The 21,227-nt window shown below is 43.8% G+C and overlaps 1 protein-coding gene across 1 annotated transcript in view; it reads left to right on the top strand.

Moving 5' to 3' along the window:
* The window catches only part of LOC144678928 (secernin-1-like), a 152,787-nt gene that overhangs the window by 34,447 nt on the left and 97,113 nt on the right, over positions 1 to 21,227 (top strand). Inside the window, exon 2 of the mRNA XM_078539029.1 lies at positions 7,313 to 7,472. Within this exon, the coding sequence (XP_078395155.1) occupies positions 7,314 to 7,472 (159 nt within the window). The 5' untranslated portion in view covers position 7,313. The remainder of the gene's footprint in view (positions 1 to 7,312; positions 7,473 to 21,227) is intronic.

Here is a 21,227-nt window from a genome sequence, read left to right as displayed (position 1 = left end):
AGGAAAATAACCTCAGTCTATCCAATCTCCCCCCATAACTAAAACTCTCCAGCCCGAGCAACATTCTGATAAATCTCCTCTGCACTCTCTCTAGTGTAATCACATCCTTCCTCTAATGTGGATTCCTGAAGTGCACGCAATATTCTAGCTGTGGCCTAATTAGCGTTTTATACAGTTCCAGCATAACCTCCCTGCTCTTATGTTCTATGCCTCGGGTAAGAAAGGCAAGTATCCCATCTGCCTTCTTGACCGCCTTATCTACCTGTCCCGCTACCTTAAGGGACCGGCGGACATGCACACCAAGGTCCCCCTGATCCTCGGTACTTCCCAGGGTCCTACCATTCATCGTGTATTCCCGTGCCTTGTTTGTCCTGCCCAAGTGCATCACCTCTCACTTATCTGGGTTAAATTCCATTTGCCACTGATCGGCCCATCTGACCAGCCCGTCTATATCCTCCTGTATTTTAAGGTTATCCTCCTCACTACTTACTACCCCATCAATTTTCATGTCATCCGCGAATTTACTGATCAACCCTCAAGTCTAAATCATTTATATATACCACAAACAGCAAGGGACCTAACACCGAGTTCCCTGTGGAACTCCACTGGACACTGGCATCCAGTCACAAAAACACCCCTCGACCATCACCCTCTGCTTCCTGCCACTCAGCCAATTCTGGGTCCAATTTGCCAAATTGCTTTGGATCCCATGGGCTCTTACCTTCATTATCAGTCTCCCATGCAGGACCGTATCAAAAGCCTTGCTGAAGTCCAAGTATACTATGTCAAATGCATTGCCCTCATCTACATCTATAAAATTATGAGGGGCATAGATAGGCTAGACAGGAAGGAACTTTTCCCCTTGGTGGAGAGATCAATAACCAGGGGTCATAGATCTAGGGTAAGGGGCAGGAGGTTTAGAGGGGAAATGAGGGAGAATTTTTTCACCCAGAGGATGGTGGGAATCTGGAACTCACTGCCTGAAAGGGTGGTAGAGGCAGAAACCCTCATAACATTTAAGAAGTATTTGGATGTGCAATTGCGATGCCATGGCATACAAGGCTATGGGCCTAGTGCTGGAAAATGGGATTAGAATAGTTAGGTACTTGTTTGACCGGTGCAGACTCGATGGGCCGAAGGGCCTTTTTCTGTGCTGGAGACCTCTATGACTATGCTCCTGGTATGCCCTCCTGCACTCTCCATTGAACCAGGGTTGATCACCTGGCTTGATGGTAATGGTAGAGTGGGGGATATGCCGGGCCATGAAGTTACAGATTGTGTTCGAGTACAATTCTCCTGCTGCTGACGGCCCACAGCAACTCATGGATACCCAGTCTCGAGTTGTTAGATCTGTTCAAAATCCATCCCATTTAGCAAGGTGGTAGTGCCAACAACATGAAGGAGGGTATCCACAATGTGAAGGCAGGACTTAGTCTCCACAACGACTGTGCGGTGTCGCTCCTACTGATAATGTCATGGACAAATGAGCCTGCGGTGGGCAGGTTGGTGAGGATGAGGTCAAGTATGTTTTTCTCTCTTGTTGGTTCCCTCACCACCTGCTGCAGGCCCAGTCTAGCAGCTATGTCCTCGAGGACTCGGCCAGCTTGATCAGTAGTGGTGCTACTGAGCCACTCTCGGTGATGCACATTGTAGTTTCCCCACCCAGACACATTTTGCGCCCTTGCCACCCTCAGTGTTTCATCCCCAGTGCCGCTCAACATGGAGGAGCACTGATTCATCAGCTGAGGGAGCACAGCACGTGGTAATCAGCAGGAGGTTTCCTTGGCCATGTTTCACCTGATGCCATGAGACTTCATGGGTCCAGTGTCGATGCTGAGGACTCCCAGGGTAACTTCCTCTCGACTGTATGCCACTGTACCTCCACCTCTGCTGGGTCTGTCCTGTGGTGGGACAGGACATACCCAGGGATGGTGGTGTCTAGGACATTATCTGTAAGGTATGATTCTGCGAGGGTAACTATGTGAGGCTGTTGCTTGACTAGCCTGTGAGACAGCTTTCCCAATTTTGCCACTAGCCCCCAAATGTTAGTAAGGAGGACTTTGCAGGGTCACCAGGGCTGAGATTGCTGTTGTCGTTTCCGGTGCCTAGGTCGATGCCGGGTGGTCCGTCTGGCTTCATTCCTTTTTTGTGACTTTGTAGTGGTTTGATACAACTAAGTGGCTTGCTAGGCCATTTCAGAGGGCATTTAAGAGTCAACCACATTGCTGTGGGTCTGGAGTGACGTGTAGGCCAGACCAGGTAAGGACAACAGATTTCCTTCCCTAAAGGACATTAGTGAACCAGGTGGGTTTTTACAACAATTGACAATGGTTTCATGGTCATCATTAGGCTTTTTAATTCCAGATTTTTTTTTTTGAATTCAAATTCCACCATCTGCGGTGTCCCCAGAGCATTACCCTGGGTCTCTGGATTACTAGTCTAGTGACAATACCACTATGCCCTTGCCTCCTGTTCTTCCAACCAAAATACTTCTGTGTAAAATTTCATCTATTGTGTGTCTTTACGGCAGTGATCCAACCAGGTCTCCATCTCTAAGAACTGAGCACTGTAAGAACCAGTTGCCCATGTGAGACACTTTAGCACAATCCAGCAATTAAACGTTGATAGTGATTCAGGGATCCTCAAACTGAATTAATAGATAGGATCTTTTATACATTCTATTAAAGTCCATGATATATTCTTCCATGGCATGATCATCTGTTTTCTAAAGTCCATTAAAGTCTGACCATGCCTCGTAGGCCTTTAAAAGATCATCTGTCTTCTCGATTTAATCCAAGAGCTATTATAGAAAGTCCAAACTTTCTTCACTATCTAACTGATGGGCATCCATCTCTCAAAATACCTTACTTTTGAATTTGATACTTGTAGAAAGCAATAACATCAAGGCCATACCCTGTTTTCTTTTTGGTGGGGCATAAGCCTAATTCACATACCCACTTAATTTTTTCACTGGCCTTATGATTCAGAACATTGGAGAGTAATAATACCCTGACAATTTGCATTTGCTTTCTACCATTTTTCATAATGGCCACTAACATTGTACTTTTCTATCTGAAAAATGGTTTCCAACCTTCACCCTTAACATAATAGGAGAGAATGGTTGCTTACATTCCAGAAGGCCAGCTGTTGAAGGATAGAACTGGAGCCAATCTTTACACTTTCTAAGCATTTATTTACAGAATTACATGCTGTAAGTATCAACCCCCCAAACAAAACAATTACAGTTTCAGCCTTTGCCTATTCATAGGGGCACAAGGGGTAGGTGATGGCAGAGTGGTATTGTCGCTGGACTAGCAATCCAGAGACCCAGGTTCGAAACCCACCATGGCAGTTCTTGAATTCAATAAAAACCTGGAATTAGAAGTCTAACAATTCTGGATTGTTGTAAAAACCTATCTGGTTCACTAACATCCTTGAGGGAAGGAAATCTGTCGTCCTTACCTGGTCTGATACGCCTGGCCTACACGTGACTCCAGACCCACAGTGACCCACGGCAATGTGGTTGAATCTTAAATGCCCTCTGAAATGGCCTAGCAAGCCAAGTTGTAACAAACTGCTACAAAGTATCAAAAGGAATGAAACCGAATGGACTACCCGGCATTGACCTAAGCACCGGAAGTGACAATGGCAATCTCAGCCTGTTGATCCTGCAAAGTCCTCCTTACTAACATCTGAGGGCTAGTGCCAAAATTGGGAAAGCTGTCTCACAGACTAGCCAAGCAACAGCCTGACATAGTCATCCTCACAAGATCATACCTCACAGATAATGTTCCAGACAATCACCATCCCTGGGTATGTCCTGTCCCGCTGGCAGGACAGGCCCAGCAGAGGTGGCGGCACAGTGGTATACAGTCGGGAGGGAGTTGCCCTGGGACTACTCATCATCAACTCTGGATCCCATGAAGACTCATGGCCATCAGATCAAACATGGGCAAGGAAACCTCCTGCTGGTTACCACTTCTGCCCTCTCTCAGCTGATGAATCAGTGCTGCTCCATGTTGAACACCACTTGGTGGCAGAATGTACTTTGGGTTGGGGACTTCAATGTCCATCACCAAGAGTGGCGTGGTAGCACCACTACTGACCGAGCTGGCTGAGTCCTAAATAACATAGCTGCTAGACTGGGTCTGCGACAGGTGGTGAGGGAACCAACAAGAGGGAAAAACATACTTGACCTCATCCTCACCAACCTGCCTGCTGCAGATGCATCTGTCCAGGACAGTATCAGAAGGAGTGACCACTGCACGGTTGTTGTGGAGGCGAAGTCCCACCTTCACATTGAAGATACCCTCCATTGTGTTGTGTGGCACTACCACCGTGCAAAATGGGTTAGATTTCGAACAGATCTAGCAACTCAGGACCGGGCATCCATGTGCTGCTGTGAGCCATCAGCAGCAGCAGAAGTGTACTCAAACACAATCTGTAACCTCATGGCCCGGCATATCCCCCACTCTACCATCACCATCAAGCCAGGCGATCAACACTGGTTCAATGAAGAGTGCATGTCAGGAGTAGCACCAGGCATACCTAAAAATGAGGTGTCAACCTGGTGAAGCTATAACACATGATTATTTGCATGCTAAACAGCATAAGCAGTACATGACAGACACAGCTAAGCGACCCCACACCCAATGGATCTAATCTAAGCTCTGCAGTCCTGCCACATCCAATCGTGAATGGTGGTGGGCAATTAAACAACTCACTGGAGGAGGAGGCCCCACAAATATCCCCATCCTCAATGATGGTGAAACCCAGCACATCAGTGCAAAAGATAAGGCTGAAGCATTCGCAACCGATAGATACATGGATGGGAGAGGTCTGGAGGGTTATGGACTAAGTGCAGGTCAATGGGTCTAGCGGAATAATATTTCGGCACAGACTAGAAGGGCCGAATGGCCTGTTTTCTGTGCTGTAGTGTTCTATGGTTCTAACCGTCTTCAGCCAGAAGTGTTGACTGGATGATCCATCTCGGCCTCCTCCAGAGGTCCCCAGCATCACAGATGCCAGTCTTCGGCCAATTCGATTCACTCCACGTGATATCAAGAAATGGCTGAAGGCACTGAATATTGCAAAGGTTAGGGCCCTGACAATATTCTGGCAATGTTACTGAAGACTTGTGCTCCAGAACTTGCCGTGCTCCTAGTCAAGCTGTTTCAGTACAGCTGCAACACTGGCATCTACCCAGCCATGTGGAAAATTGTCCAGGTATGTCCTGTACACAAAAAACAGGAAAAACCCAACTTGTCCAGTTACCGTCCCATCAGTCTACTCACGATCATCAAAGTGATAGAAGGAGTCATCAACAGTGCTATCAAGTTGCACTTGCTTAGCAATAACCTGCTCACTGATGCCCAGTTTGGGTTCCAGGGCCACTCAGCTCCTGACCTCATTACAGCCTTTGTTCAAACGTGGATAAAAGAGCTGAACTCCAGAGATGAGGTGAGAGTGACTGCCCTTGACATCAAGGCCGTATTTGACCGAGTATGGCATCAAGGAGCCCTAGCAAAACTGGAGTCAATGGGAATCAGGGGGGAAACTCTCTGCTGGTCAGTGTCATACCTAGCACAAAGGAAGATGGTTGTGGTTGTTGGTGGTCAGTCATCTCAGCTCCAGGACATCACTGCAGGAGTTCCTCAGGGTAGTGTCCTAGGCCTAAACATCTTCAGCTGCTTCAGCAATGGTCTTCCTTCCATAATAAAGTCAGAAGTGGGGATGTTTGCTGATGACTGCACAATATTCAGCACCATTGCGACGACTCAGGCACTGAAGCAGTCGATGTCCAAATGCAGCAAGACCTGGTCAATATCCAGGCTTGGGCTGGCAAGTTGCAAATAACATTTGCGCCACACAAGTGTCAGGCAATGAACATCTCCAACAAGAGAGAATCCAACCATCACCCCTTGATGTTCAATGACATTACCATTAATGAATCACCACTACCAACATCCTGGGGGTTACCATTGATATGAAACTGAACTGGACTAGCCATATAAATACTGTGGCTACAAGAGCAAGTCAGAGGCTAGGAATCGTGCGATGAGTAACTCACCTCCTGAATCCCCAAAGCCTGTCCACAAGGCACAAGCCAGGAGTTCAATGGAATATTCCCCGCTTGGCTAGATGGGTGCAGCTCCCACAACACTCAAGAAGCTTGACACCGTCCAGTACAAAGCAGCCTGCTTGATTGGCACCACATCCACAAACATTCACTCCCTCCACCACCAACGCAGTGGTGTACCATCTACAGGATGCACTGCAGGGATCCAGCAAGGCTCCTTTGACAGCACCTTCCAAACCCACGACCACTACCATCTAGAAGGACAACGGCAGCAGATAGATGGGAACACCACCTGGAAGTTCCATTCCAAGTCACTCACCATACTGACTTGGAAATATATCACCGTTGCTTCACTGTCACTGGGTCAAAATCCTGGAGCTCCCTTCCTAACAGCACTGTGGGTGTACCTATGCCACATGGACTGCAGCGGTTCAAGAAGGCAACTCAGCACCACCTTCTTAAGGGCAACTAGAGATGGGCAATAAATGCTGACCCAGCCAGCGAAGCTCACGTCCCGCCAATGAAATTTTTAAAAAGGGAATCCCCAGCTAATGCCTACCACCTGCATACAAATAAATACAATTAACATTGTAATCCTCATTTTCAAATCCCTCCATGCCCTCAGTTCTCTCTCTTTCTGTAATCTCTTTCAGCCCTACCACACTCAGGGATATCTGCAATCCTCCAGTTTTGGCCTCTTGAGTATCATTGATTTTAATCACTGCAGCAGTGGTGGCTGTGCTTTGAGCTGCTAAGACTTTAAACTCTGGAGTTCCCTCCATAAATCTCTCCACTCTTCTACCTCTTTCCTGCTTTCAGATACTCCTTAAAATCCAGCTACCTCTTTGACCAAGCTTTTGATCATCTGCCCTAATATCTCCCTACGTGGCTCAATGTCATTCTTTCTTTGGTCTGGTAAAATGTTTGGGATATTTTACTACCTTGAAGGCACCATACAAATTCAATTTGTTGTTCTCATACACTTAATTTGACAATCCTTCAAACTCATTGGTTAAGGGGATAAAAAGTTACTTGCTCTAATCATTCAGGATCCAGATGCCTTGTTTCTCTTGCTATTATCAATTGATACTTTCGACAATGTACCACACGCAAAAATTTGTTAATATACAAGGGCTATTTAGTTGATGGCAAATGCTGTTATATGACCTGCTACAGCAAATGATGGAAACTTTATATTTTATAGTGACCCTGTTGACTTTTCTCAATCTTTAGAATGGCCATACCACCTCCCAGTTCCTGCTTTGCAGCACTGCAGCCTGTCACAGAGGGTGCATATACAATATTTGGAAAAAATTCAGCAAGGCCTGACAATGAAGTTCAAGAAGTGATTTATTTTCCTACTGCTTCTCATGAACCAGGATCAAAGGTTCAGGTAAGAAATAATTTATTTCTTCATCTGCATATAGTTATTTTTAGTTTAGTTTACTTCAGAATTGAAATATACACTGTGATTCCCTATGATCCCCATCTTGATCAAATTTTATTTATGTTTTGCAATAACTTGTAACATATCTCAGGAATATTTTATTTCAAATAATCCTTGAAATCCATTTCCAAATTAAAAAGATTGTCCGGAGGAATATTCTGCCTCGCGCTTCCACCTCAATAGGTAAGAAATTTTAGCTGACCTGGCATTCATGTTGTATTTTTAAATCCTCAAATGGCTGGCCCATTACCAAAATGATTGTGGGTTTTATACTTGCCCTGCTGTCATAGTGTTCAAAGGCTGCAGATCATGGTATTGTATTGTATGATGCTGACATCTGGCACCCACTTCAGCGCTGAGCAGAATGTTGATGAGATTCTGTCCATAAAGAGCTCTCCCAGGACAATTCTTTCTCTCATCTAATGAAAAGTGTAAAATCACTAGTGCTGGGAGGGTATAATCCTTTTAATATAAAACATTATGGTCCTATGTTCCTAAGAATGTTTCTGCTTTCAGCTTGGCTCATCACTAAACTGTTGTAGTTGATGTCTAAGTACCATTGTTCTACAATTGTTTACATGTCGAGATTGGCCTTGGACAGATTAAAAATTCTAATGTAAAATCCAAGTAAATTTAAGCTTGATTTCTTACCTGATGAACTAGGAAGTGTTGGGGTTGATGGCATACTGAACCTTTTCTTGAGTATTCTTTAAACATTATTTTTCTTGAAAATTTTTAATCGGGAACTCTCATTATTCCGTGGAGGAAATAGACTCTTCTAGAAAAAACAGTCATCAAGGAAAGGAGAAAATATTCATAGCAACAAAGGGCTGGGTATAGACCATTGAGCTCCTCTAGCCTGTTTCACCATTCAACGGGGTTCATGGCCAATCTGCACTGAATGCCATATACCTGTCTTTGCCACTTATGCCTTAATACATTTTAGATAACAAAAGCTTAACAATCTCAGGTTTTAAATGAATTGATCTAGCATCAATTGCTATTGCGGATGTGAGTTCAAAACTTTTACCACCCTTTGCGTGTACAAGTGTTCCCTAATTTCCCTCTGAAAGGTCTGGCTTTTTATTTTTAAACTATGCCCCTTTGTCTAAGACTGCCTAGCCAGCAGAAATTATTTTTTTGTATCGACCCAATCTGTTCCCCTTAATATCTTCAACTTCAATCAAATCATTCCTTAACTTTCCACATTCCAGGGAATACAACCTTAGTTTGTGTAACCTCTCCCCATAGCTTAACTTTTGGAGTCCAGGTGTCATTCTGGTAAATCTATGGTATACTCCCTTCAAGACTAGTATATCCTTCCTAAGATGGGGTGCCCAGAACTTCTCACTTTATTCCAGGTGTGGTCTAGTCAGGGCTTTGTTTTGCTGAAGCATAACCTCTATCTCCTTGTATTCTAGCCCTCTAGGTATAAAAGCCAGTATTCCATTAGCCTTTTTTGATTTTTCTGTACCTGTTCATGATACTTAAATGATCCATATGACTGGACCCCAAGTCTCTTTGCCCTTCCACTGTTTGAAGCTTTTCCCCATTTAGAAAGCAACCTGTTCTATCCTTTTTAAGTCCAAAGTGGCCTCACATTTGCCTATATTGAAATCCATTTGTCACAGTTTTCCCCATTCATTTAACCTAACCTTTGTGATTTTATGTTTCCAACGACAAGGCTTAAAGTGCCTCCTATTTTTGTGTCATTGACAAATTTGGATATGTGGCTTTTATTATCTAAGTCATTAATAAAGATGGTGAAAAGTTGAAGCCCCAACATAGATCCTTGTGGGACACCAGTGGTTTCATTCTCTTATATCAAAGGCCAACTGGAAGTCCATATAAATAATATCTGTTAATATTCCCCTGTCTACTGCATTTAACTTTTATTTGAAGAGGTGAGTAGTCAAATTTATTAGATATGACCTACACTTTACAAATGCATCTGATAACTGATCATGAAATCTCTAGTCAACAGAAAGTTTTCAAGCGATTTAGTCACCTGATCCTTAATTATAGACTTAGCAATTTCCTGTCAACCAATGTTAGGCTAACTGGTCGATAATTCCCTTATTTTCCTCTCTCACCTTTCTTAAATAGTCGAGTAATGTGCATAATTTTCTGATCTAAAGGAACAGTTGCTGAATCAGGAAAACTTTTGGAAGATTTATAGTTAGGGCATATGCAGTGTTCTTACCTGCTTCAGGGATGGTAACCATGTGGTTCTGGGAATTTGTCCCTCAGCCATTGGTTTCTTCATTACTGTTACAGTAAAATCTTGAGTTGAATCCCAGAGGAGCCGCCTCCAAATTTGTGTTGAGCAGAGCTTTGTAACAGCTGAGGAATCCCCATTCCCACATGAATATGTCTCTATGTAACCTGATATGCCTACAAGCATGGTCAAATGCCAAATGAAAACACAGTAAAGTAGTAAATGTGTAAAAATGTCTTTACTGGTTTGACCTGATCTTGCAAAAGGCTGGAGCTTTTCATTGAAAAAGGCCGGAGGTCATCCAGACAGTTTTGTGACTGCGTGGGTAGTATCTTGACATTTACAAAGCAACGTGGTTTCTTGAACTTGTCTATCACAAGAAGCGGCCACTTTCAGTGCTGTCCACGTGTTGGTGCAGGCTATAGCAGAGATGTGTTCCTTGCTTCACTTTCCACCATTACATGTTTCACTTTTAAACATCAAAGCAGTCTGCCAAAAGACGGTAAAACAGTCCAGCCTCATCTGCGTTAAAAATATCTTTTGGTGCATATCCATTCGAGTTGTGGGCATGACCATGTTGGAGCCAATCATCTGTCATTGCTGCCACAACCACTACACCCTCACTGCTTGCCATGTGGAAGACTATGCTATGCCTTAACTTGAATCGGTCCGTCCATCCATTGCTGCTGGTGGGCTCCCTGTGGCCCAGCTTCTTTGCCAGGGCGATTCTCCTTTCTTGCAGGATTGGACCCAAGATGGGCAAATTTTTTGCTCGGGCTGCCTTGAACGACGTTAGTAGAGATTTTTCAACATCGGGGTATGCATCCATTCTCACCCTTGCTGGAGAGAATGCCTGTTTGTCAAACTGTTCCAAGATGTTTGTTTTGTGTTTCATAATGGTTGCCAAACTTGTTGGCGGAATCTCCCATTCCATTCTGATGTCTGCTTTCTGCCACGGTTTTCTACTTGCTGTATCAACTTTACCCTCAGTTGAATCGGCAACACTTTAACTTGCTCACAGATTTAGCCATACTCAGGTTTTGCACATCCTTTCACAGGGCGATCTCGATGTCAATGATGGCTTGCCCAGCAGTCAATGGTTTTGCGCTCTTGTGCAATCTGAATTCACTCTGGTTGGTGCAGTCATGTGACAAGCTTAGACAAGGTCAGCTAATCTGGGTAACCAGTGCAGAATTCTGTCTTATCACAGGCATCGTTCTATGGGATTTGTAATTCTACCGACAGGAATGCTTGATGACTTCGACATAATAGGAATTTCATGTCACCTGAGTTTGAATCATTGTGATTTCACTGTATTTTGTTTGTGTTAATTTTGGTGAGTTCCTGTCCCTGATTCAATGTTAGTTCCTTTGGGATTCCTAAAGAAGCTCTTTCTTTATTGTAAATACTGATGCAAAGTAAATACTGACATGAGGTAATTATTCATCATATCCGCCATTTCCTTATTTTTATTGACATTACCACCATTATCAAGGGGCCCACAATACTTACTAACCAGTGTTTTTCCTAATACAATACATTTTTTTATTAGTTTTGATAATCCTTTTAAGTTTCTTTTTATGCTCCCTTTTTGTTTTGCTCTTTCTGTCTTGCCACCCTTTGCTATTCTTTGCACCTTTCCCATTTGCCAGCATCTATGCTATAATTTACACTTCCTTTTGTTATATTTTATCTCTTAGTTCTTTATTTGTCTGTGGCTTCTTTTTTTGGCACAATGACCCATTGCCATTTAGGGATATAAATTGGTTATATCATAAGTTTCTTTATTGAACACAACCCACTGATCTGCAATTTCACCCATTAACTGACTTGCCCTTCAGCCTTAGTGTTTGAAAGGGAGAAATACATAACAGCGACTAAGCTGAATACAATCATATTATGATCAATGCTAGATAAATGTTCATGCACTGTTAACTAAATCTAGCTCATTATTCTTTATGGATCAGATGGCATGTTCCCTTGTTGGTTTAGGACCCCAGCATCACACGTGGCAGTCTGCAGGCAATTTGGCTCATTCCGCATAATATCAAGAACCAGCTGAAGGTGCTGGGTAGACCAAAAGCTGTAGGCTCTGATAACAGCCCAGCTGTAGTATCGAAGACTTGTGCACCAGAACTAGCTGGGGAGGTTTCATTGACAGTGCTATCAAACAGTACTTACTCAGCAATAACCTGCTCATGGATGCCCAATTTGGGTTCTGCCTGGACCATTCGGCTCCAAACCATGTTACAGCCTTGGTCCAAACAAGGCATTAAGGAACCCTAGTAAAATTGAAGGTAGTGGGAATTGAGAGGGGAAAACTCTCCACTGGTTGGAGTCATACCTAGCACAAAAGATGGCTGTGGTTGTTGAAGGCCAATCATCTCAGCTACAGGACATCGCTGCAGGAGTTCTTCAGAGTAATGTCCTAGGTCCAACCATCTTCAGCTGTTTCATCAATCACCTCTTTCCATTATAAGATCAGGAGTAGGGATATTTGCTGATGATTGCACAGCGTTCAGTACCATTTGCAATTCCTCAGACATTGAAGCAGTTCAGGTCTGTATGCAGCAAGACCTGAACAACATTCAGATTTGGGTTCAAACAGGCAGCTCACCACCACCATCTCAAGGACAATTAGGGATGGGCAATGTCCGTACCAGTGATGCTAGTGTCCTATGAAATAATATTTTAAAAAAACATGCTGGAAGCTATCCCAAACACAAATTCACTACATTTCTGACATGTGCTGGCCTGATTCAAATCAATCTATATGAAAGTCATCATTTTTCATTAAAACCACTCTGTCTTTGCTGTGTACTCATCCAATCTCTGTATAAATGTGATCCACTATTTCACAGCTGATATCAAGGGGCTTATATACACAAGTCCCACGACAGCCTTAAATCTTTAAATTCATTATGCACTTAGGTCTTTGGATGGCTACGCAGCATATTGATGATAAATCCTTTTGGTGATAACTGCATTTGATCAGGAAGAACACCTGTGCCTGATGGGCTCAGTGTTAATGAATTGCTTAATGCCTATGATTATGGTAGTCAGGGTAATTCTGTCCCTCCCCTCAGAAAAACCATAGAGTTTTACAGCATGAAAAGAGGCCCTTTGGCCCATTGTGTCAGCACCGTTCATCAAGCCCCTATCTAATCCCATTTTCCAGCACTTGGCGCATAGCCTTGTATGCTATGGCGTTTCAAGTGTTCATCTAAATACTTCTTAAATGTTCTGAGCGTTTCCACCCCTACCACCCTTACTACAGGCAGTGAGTTCCAGATACCCCCCACCCGTTGGGTGAAAAATATTTTCCTCAAATCCTCTCTAAACCTCTTGCCCCTTACCTTAAATCTATGCCCCCTGGATATTGACCCCTTCACTAAGGGGAAAAGTTTCTTCCTATCTACCCTATCTATGCCCCTCATAATTTTGCACACTTCAATCAGGTCCCCCCTCAACCTTCTCTAAGGAAAACAACCCGAGCCTATCCAGTCTCTTTTCATAGCTGAAACGCTCCATTCAGGCAACATCCCCCTCTGCACCCTCTCCAGTGCAATCACATCCTTCCTACAGTGTGGCAACCAGAACTGCGCACAGTACTCCAGATGTGGCCTAACTAATGCTTTATACAACTCCATCCTAACCCCCATGCTCTTGTACTCAATGCCTCGACTAATGAAGGCAAGTATCCCATATGCCGCCTTAACCACATTATCTACCTATCCTGCTGCCTTCAAGGATCTATGGACATGCATACCAAGGTCCCTCTGATCCCCTGTACTTCCTAGGGTCTTACCATTCATTGTGCACTCCCTTGCCTAGTTAGTCCTCCCAAAATGCATCACCTCACACTTTTCAGGATTAAATTCCATTTGCCACTGTTCTGCCCATTTGACCAGCCATCTATATCGTCCTGTAGCCTAAGGCTTTCCTCCTCGTTATTTACCACACCACTAATTTTCGTATCATCTGTGAAGTTACTGATCATACCTCCTACATTCACGTACATTCAATAGATCATTAAATGTACACTACAAACAAGGGACCCAACACTGAACCCTTTGGTCACTGGACACAGGCTTCCAGTCAGAAAAACAACCTCCAACCATCACCATCACCCTCTGCTTCCTGCCACTAAGCCAATTTTGGATCCAATTTGCCAAATTGCCTTGGATCCTATGGGCTCTTACCTTGACCAGTCTCCCATGCGAGACCTTGTCAAAAGCCTTCCTGAAGTCCATGTAGACTACATCAACTACACTACCCTAATCTACACACCTAGTCACCCCCTCGAAATATTCAATCAAATTTGTTAGACATGATCTCCCTCTGACAAAGCCATACTGACTGTCCTTGATTAATCCTTGCCTCTCCAAGTGGAGATTAATTCTGTCCATCAGAATTTTGTACAAGGGCAGAATTTTGCCCTTGTCGGGCGGGCTTGGCGGGGGTGGGCGGGAAGCTGCCTGCAATCGGGGCCGGACTGCAATTTCATGTTGGTGGGCCGATTAAGGCCTGCCCAGCATGAAACGTGAGTGGCAGTGCTCAGCACTGCCTGTGCGGGCGGGGGAGGAGGGCGAGTGCAAACTTCGCGCATGTGCACAAGTGCACACTTGAAAATCTCCCTGAGACACAGCTGCCTCAGGGAGATGAACACTTGTTAAAAAAAAAAAAAATTTTAAATGTTGTAAAACATGTCTCTTCATGTAATTTTGTCACATGAGCAGGGACATGTTATAAATGAAATGTAAAATGTTTTATTTTATTTTTATTTGCTGTTGGAAACCTCATCCTGCCCATGGATGAGGGTTCCTAAAAAGTGCAAAGGCCGCTTGGCCTTTTCACCTGCCCGCCAACCATGGCAGTGAAAAATTTAAGTTAATTATCTTTTTAATGGCCTTAATAGACCTTTTAATTGTCAGCAGGCGCGCTGCCAATTCCCGTGCTTTCCTAACCAAAATATTGCACGACTGTGCGTTGACATCGGGTCGCTTGCCCGACACCAATGCACATCATTTTACGCTCAAGCGGGTCGGGCGTGCACCCGCCCAGGTAAAATTCTGCCCCAAAAATTTCCCTACCACTGATGTTAGACTCAATGGCCTATAGTTCCCTGGTTTATCCCTACCACCCTTCTTGAATAATGGTACCACATTAGCTGCCCTCCAGTCCTCTGGCACCCCTCCTGTGGCCAGAGAGGATTTGAAGATTAATGTCAAGGCCCCTGCTATCTCCTCCCTTGCCTCCCACAGCAGTCTGGGATACATCTCATCTGGGCCTGGGGAATTACCCATTTTTAAGCCTGCTAAAATCTTCTCCTTCGCAATGCTAATTTATTCAAGTATATCAGAGTTCCCTCCCTGATTTCTATGCCTACACCATTCTTCTCTATAATGAATATAGATGCAAAGTACTGTTAAAACCTCACCTACATCTCCTGGCTCATCACACAGATTGCCACTTTGGTCGCTAATGGGTCCTATTCGTTCCCTGGTTATCTTCTTGCCCCTAATATACTTATAAAATGCCTTTGGATTTTCCTTTATTTTATCCACCAGTGTTTTTTTATGCCCCCCACTTCACTCTCCTAATTTCTTTTTTAAGTAACCCCCTACACTTTCTATACTCCTCTTGGGCTTCTGCTGTTTTGAGCCCTGGGTATCTACCATAAGTTTCCCTTTTTTTCCTTATCCAATCCTGTACATTCTTCAACATCCAGAGTTCTCTGGACTTGTTGGTCCCACCCTTCGCCTTTACGGGAACGTGTTGGCCCTGCACTCTCACTATTTCTTTTTAAATTACTCCCACTGCTCTGATGTAGATTTTCCTATAAGTAGCTGCTCCCAGTCCACTTTGGCCAGATCCTGTCTTATATTAAAATCAGCCTTTCCCCCAATTCAGAACCTTTATTTCCAGTCCATCTTTGTCCTTTTCCATAAGTACCTTAAATCTTACTGAGTTATGGTCACTATCACCGAAATGCTCCCCCACTGACACTTCTACCACTTGCCTGGCTTTGTTCCCTAAAACTAGGGAACCTCCATTGTAGGGCTTTCTACGTGCTGGCTTAAAAAGCTCTCCTGGATAGATTTTGAGAATCCTCCCCCTCTAAACCTTTCACACTTTGTCTATCCCAGTTAATATTAGGGAAGTTGAAATCCCCTACTATTATTACCCTATTATTTTTACACTTCTGAGATTTGCCTACATATCTGCCCTTCTATCTCACCCTGACCATTTGATGGTCTATAGTACACTCCCAGCAATGTGATTGCCTCCTTTTTGTTTTTAAGTTCTACCCATCTGGCCTCATTTGAGGAACCTTCCAAGATATCATCCCTTCATATTGCAGTAATTGACTCCTTGATCAATATTGTGACACCATCTCCTCTTTTACACACACTCCCCACCCAACCATCTCACCTGAAGATTCTATACCCTGGAATATTGAACTGCCAGTCCTGTCCCTCCCTCAATCATGTCTCCATGATGGCAATGATATCATATCCCCATGTGTTAGTCAACACCCAACGCAGCAAATATGAACTGCTGCAACATTTGTTGTCAGGTTGAAGGTGAGATGCCATTGATACATAAGGCTGAGGGAATAATCATAGCTCTGGCAGAAGCTCCTGCAGGCAGCTAGGCTCAGACAGGAGAGTTCCCTCCCTAACAAGATACTCCTTAGAAACCTACCACTGGCCAAATGTCCTACTTGGTCGTGTTACAAAGGCGTTAGATCAATGCAGACTATTGCATTACAATATTCCAGGTTGCAACATATTAAAATGCACAAGAGAATTAAGGAGAGTTTGGAGTCAGACTAACATGCAATTTATTACAATTGTAGTAGACCCACAGACTAGTGTCTGCCTAATCTGCCTTACTCGCAAGACTCCTTGCATTAATATAAATGGCACCCAGGCTTGCTATGCTCCCTTGTGCCTTAACTTGACTATATACGCTCTGCCTTCCAGCCTGGCTTGGTTTTTCTTCTATACTTGTCTTCACATCACCCCCTACTATATCTCCACTCTGTATCCCACCCCACCTGCCAAATTAGGTTAAATCCCCGCCAACAGTACTAGCAAATCCCCCCGCAAAGACTTTGGTCCCGTTCCGGTTCAGGTGCACCCCATCAGACTTGTATACGTTCCACCTTCCCAGAAACAGACCCAGTGATCCAAGGAATCTAAAGCCCTCCCTCCTGCAACAATCCTTCAGCCATGCATTCATCTGCTCTATTCCTATCCTTACTAGTTTGTGGCACTGGGAGTAATGTAGAGATTACAACCTTTTGAGGTCCTGCTTTTCAATCTGCTACCTAGCTCCCTAAATTCTTCTTGCAAGACCTCATCCCTCTTTCGACTTATATCGTTGGTACCAGTGTGAACCACAATCTCTGACTGTTCACCATCCACCTTCAGAATGCCCTGCAGCCGTCATGTGACATCTTTGACCCTGGCTCCAGGGAAGCAACATACCGTCCTGGAGTCAGGCCTATGGCAGCAGAAACACCTGTCTATACCCCTCACTATTGAGTTTCCTACCACTATTGCTCTTCCTCTCTTTCTCCTATCCCCTTGTGCAGCTGTGCTCTGGCTGCACTCCCCAGAGGAACCGTCACTCTCACTATTTTCCAACACAGAAAAACGGTTCTTGAGTGAGATGCACTCTGGGGCTTTCCTGACTACCTGCCTGCCTCCCTTCTTCTGACTGGTGCTCACCCATTCCTTCTCTGACTGCACTTTCTTAAGCCGCGGGATGACCATATCTAAAACCGTGCTATCCATGTAACCCTCAGCCTTGTGGATGCACCGCTGTGCCTCCAACTGACGCTCAAGCTCTGAAACCCGGAGCTCACGCTGGTCAAAACTGTGACACTTCCTGCAGATGTGGTCATCCAGACTGCCAGGAGTGCATTGGACTTCCCACATTCTGCAGGCCATGCAACACACAAGACTGAGTGCCCCTGCCATATCTTTAAGCCAAGTAGAAATTTATTTGAAATAAATGATGTGAAAAAAAAAATAACAAAAAGGAGTCATACATCGAAGCATCGGCTCTGTTTCTCTCTCCACAGATGCTGTCAGACCTGCTGAGTTTTACCAGCATTTTCTGTTTGTTTCAAATTTCCAGTATCTGCAGTATTTTGCTTTTATCAGAAAATTATTTAAGTTTATTCTTTTTTTAAAAAGCTAGAACTCTTATCTTTCTTAATTAGCTTTAAAGTGGAGAAAAACAACTTACCCATTACCTACCAATCAGCTCTCTGCTTTGCACTGACTTCACTTTCGTCAGTATTTTCAAATTCTGGTGGGGTTCCTGTTTTCCCCCCCCGAACGCGCGCCATTCTCTCCCCCAAACGCACGCCATTTTCTCCCCCGAAGTGCACGTCATTTTCTCCCCCGAACCTTCACTCTATGAGATTGTGTGCAGGCTAACAGGATTTGTTTTTCCCTTCCAGTTTTCTTCTCCACCACCTCCTCCCTCCTCCTGATTTGAGGATAATTTAGTTTACCATGTTACTTTGGGTCAAGAGAATGCTCCTATTCTGGTTGGGATAATTTATTCATGTGAGCCCAGGAAAAGATATCTGTTTAGCACTTAATTGTGAAGGAGAAGCTTGTTAGCATGGTTTGCAGACCTGCTCGCAAATCCAAAATATTTGAAAGCTGAACCCTCACTGCTGGAAATACAGAGAGAAGGATAAAAAGAGATTGGGGCAGTCACCTTTTAAACAGGGGATGGTGCAATCCCAACTTAGGTGGGTCAATTTCTGCAGTTAGTTGTCTTAACAGAAAAGACATGCTAAAGCAAATTAATTAACAACGAGAGAGACTGGCATGTGTTGCTTTATTCTATGTTTGAGCGAGAAACATGTAATTTGCTTAACTGTTACAGTCAATGGACAGCAAGTAAATAAAGTGGCTTAATGGTTTGTATTAGTCAAATCTTTGACGTGTTTCTCAGTCTTTTGAAAGATGTGAGAAATGCATGTGCTGAAGATACAATATCCTGTTCAGGTGACCAGAGGGTTCTTCTGTTACACCGTTGAGTTAGGCAACTATAACTAGATATTGGGCAGTTCAGGCACACAACTGAAAATAAGGTGCTTGGATCATTCATGGGAATGCCTGATGGATATTGAAGAGAAATCCAAACTTCTAGAATACCAATTTGTTGAGTTCAGACTTTAAATTTTATTAAAGACTAGTGAATCTCTGTGGTGCTACTCGCATTGGTAAAGGAACTGCTGTTCTACAAGGCTGGAACGACTGATTAAATTGAAATGAGAACCATTAAGGGAGCATTACTAAACAAAGTATGACACTGAACCATATAAGAGATAACGAGGCAGATGATCTAAAGCTTGTTCAAAGAGGTAGGTTTTAAGGAGCATCTCAAAAGGAGAGAGATAGAGAGTCAGAAGGGTTAGGGTAGGAATTCCAGAGCACTTAGATCCTTTACAGCTGAAGGCATGGCCACCAGTGGTGGAGCAATTAAAATTGGGGATATTCAAGAGGCTGGAATTAGAGGAGCACAGATATCTCGGAAGGTTCTGGGGCTTGAGGAGATTACAAAGATGGGGGTGGAGGTAGGTAAAACCATGGAGGGATTTAAAAGCAAAGATGAAGATTTTGAAATAAAGGTAATACTTTATCGTGAGCCAATGTAGGTCACCAGTCCCAGGTAGTGAATGAACAGGGCTTGGTGAAACTTAGAACGCATGTAGCAAAGTTTTAGATAACCTCAAGTTTATGGAATGTAGAACATGAGAGACCAAGCAGGGGCATATTGGAATAATTGTCTAGAGTTCACAAAAGCCTGGATCAACATTGCTTCCACAATCAGAGCATTAAAAAAACCTGGCTATTCATTCATTCCAGTGTTCTTTGTGCAATGTCGCTGGCATAATGGCTGGATTTTCCTACAAAACAGCCAGTGTGTGTAACCTGAGGTAGCTTAGTGGCTACATCACTATAGGAATGCATACATGTTTTTTAAAAAAATGTATTTAAATGCTTAGAATGCTCATTGAGCAATAATATCTATTTTAATTGATGATATAAACTGTCCCTGTGAAGATCCTATAATTAGGAATTTATTCAGGAGTGTTTACCTTAGAGCAACAACTTACTTCGAAGATAGCCTCTCAATAAAACACGTGCTATCCCTTTATTAATTTCCTGTTTAGCATCTGTGCTGCATGTCCAGGTAGAAATGGAAAATGTAACAGCCTTTTTCAGTGATTGTTCATTAAAAACTGGGGACTGGATTTTCCCAATGGAGATTTTTTGGCTCAGAATCTGTCTCCACTAGAAATCTGACTTCAGTTGCAATTGTCATGGGGCTGAGCCCTTAATTAGAATGGGTCTGGTTTCCCACCCAATTGAAGCTAGCAGAGGCAGGAATGGAGACAGGATTCAAACACACAAGGCAGCCATCACTGAGGCTGCTGCTTGTCTTAAGGGAGAGAATTTGTGCCAAAGCCTGCCACTGCGCCACATGGACCCCCGATGATACAGAAGAGCTGGAGACCTGGAACTCATGAAAGAGAAGGAACATCCTCTTCCCAGAGCGTGGCCACCTTGTCATGCAACAGGATCATCTCCCTCAGCCTGAAGGTGTTGCAAGGCACTGCACCACCTCACCACTCCTGGCATCAGATATGGTGCCCTCTGAGCCACAGTATCACAGTATCTTTACAGTGCAGAAGGAGGCCATTCGGCCCACTGAGTCTGCACTGGCTCTCTGAAAGAGCATTCTACCCAGTCCCACTCCCCTGCCTTATCCCTGTAACCTTGCATATTCTCTCTTTTCAGGTAGCAATCCAATTCCCTTTTGAATACCTCAATCGAACCTGCCTCCACCACTCTCACTCTCAGGAAGTTTGTTCCAAACTCCAACCATCCTCTGGGTGAAAAAATTCTCACATCACCTTTACTCCTTTTGCCAATTATTTTGAACCTGTGTCTCTAGTTCTTGATGTTCTCTTGAGTGGGAACAGTTTCTTCCTATTTACCCCTCAGGATCTTGAATCCCTCTAATATAAAGGTTTCCTCTCAGCCTTCTTTTCTCCAAGGAAAACAGCCCCAACCTCTCCAATCCATCCTCATAGCTACAGTTCATCATCCCGGGAATCATTCTTGTGAATCTCCTCTGTACTTTCTGCAATGCCTTCACATCCTTCAAGTATGGCACCCAGAGCTGGATGTAGTACTGCAGATGAGGCCTAACTATTGTCTTATACAAGTTCAACATGACCTCCTTACACTTGTACTCAATGCCCCTATTAATAAAACCTAAGGTACTATATGCTTTATTAACTGCTCTCAACATGCCTTGCCATCTTCAATGACCTATGTATGTATACACCAATGTCCCTCTGTTCCTGCACCTCCTTTAGAGGCTCTCCCTTTATTTTATACTGTCTCACCACATCTTTCCTGTCAAAACAAATCACCTCA

Source organism: Cetorhinus maximus, chromosome 3, assembly GCF_964194155.1.
Source record: "Cetorhinus maximus chromosome 3, sCetMax3.hap1.1, whole genome shotgun sequence".
Lineage (NCBI taxonomy): Eukaryota > Metazoa > Chordata > Chondrichthyes > Lamniformes > Cetorhinidae > Cetorhinus > Cetorhinus maximus.
Note: the sequence above shows the minus strand (reverse complement) of the source record. Positions and strands in the feature narration are given on the sequence as shown.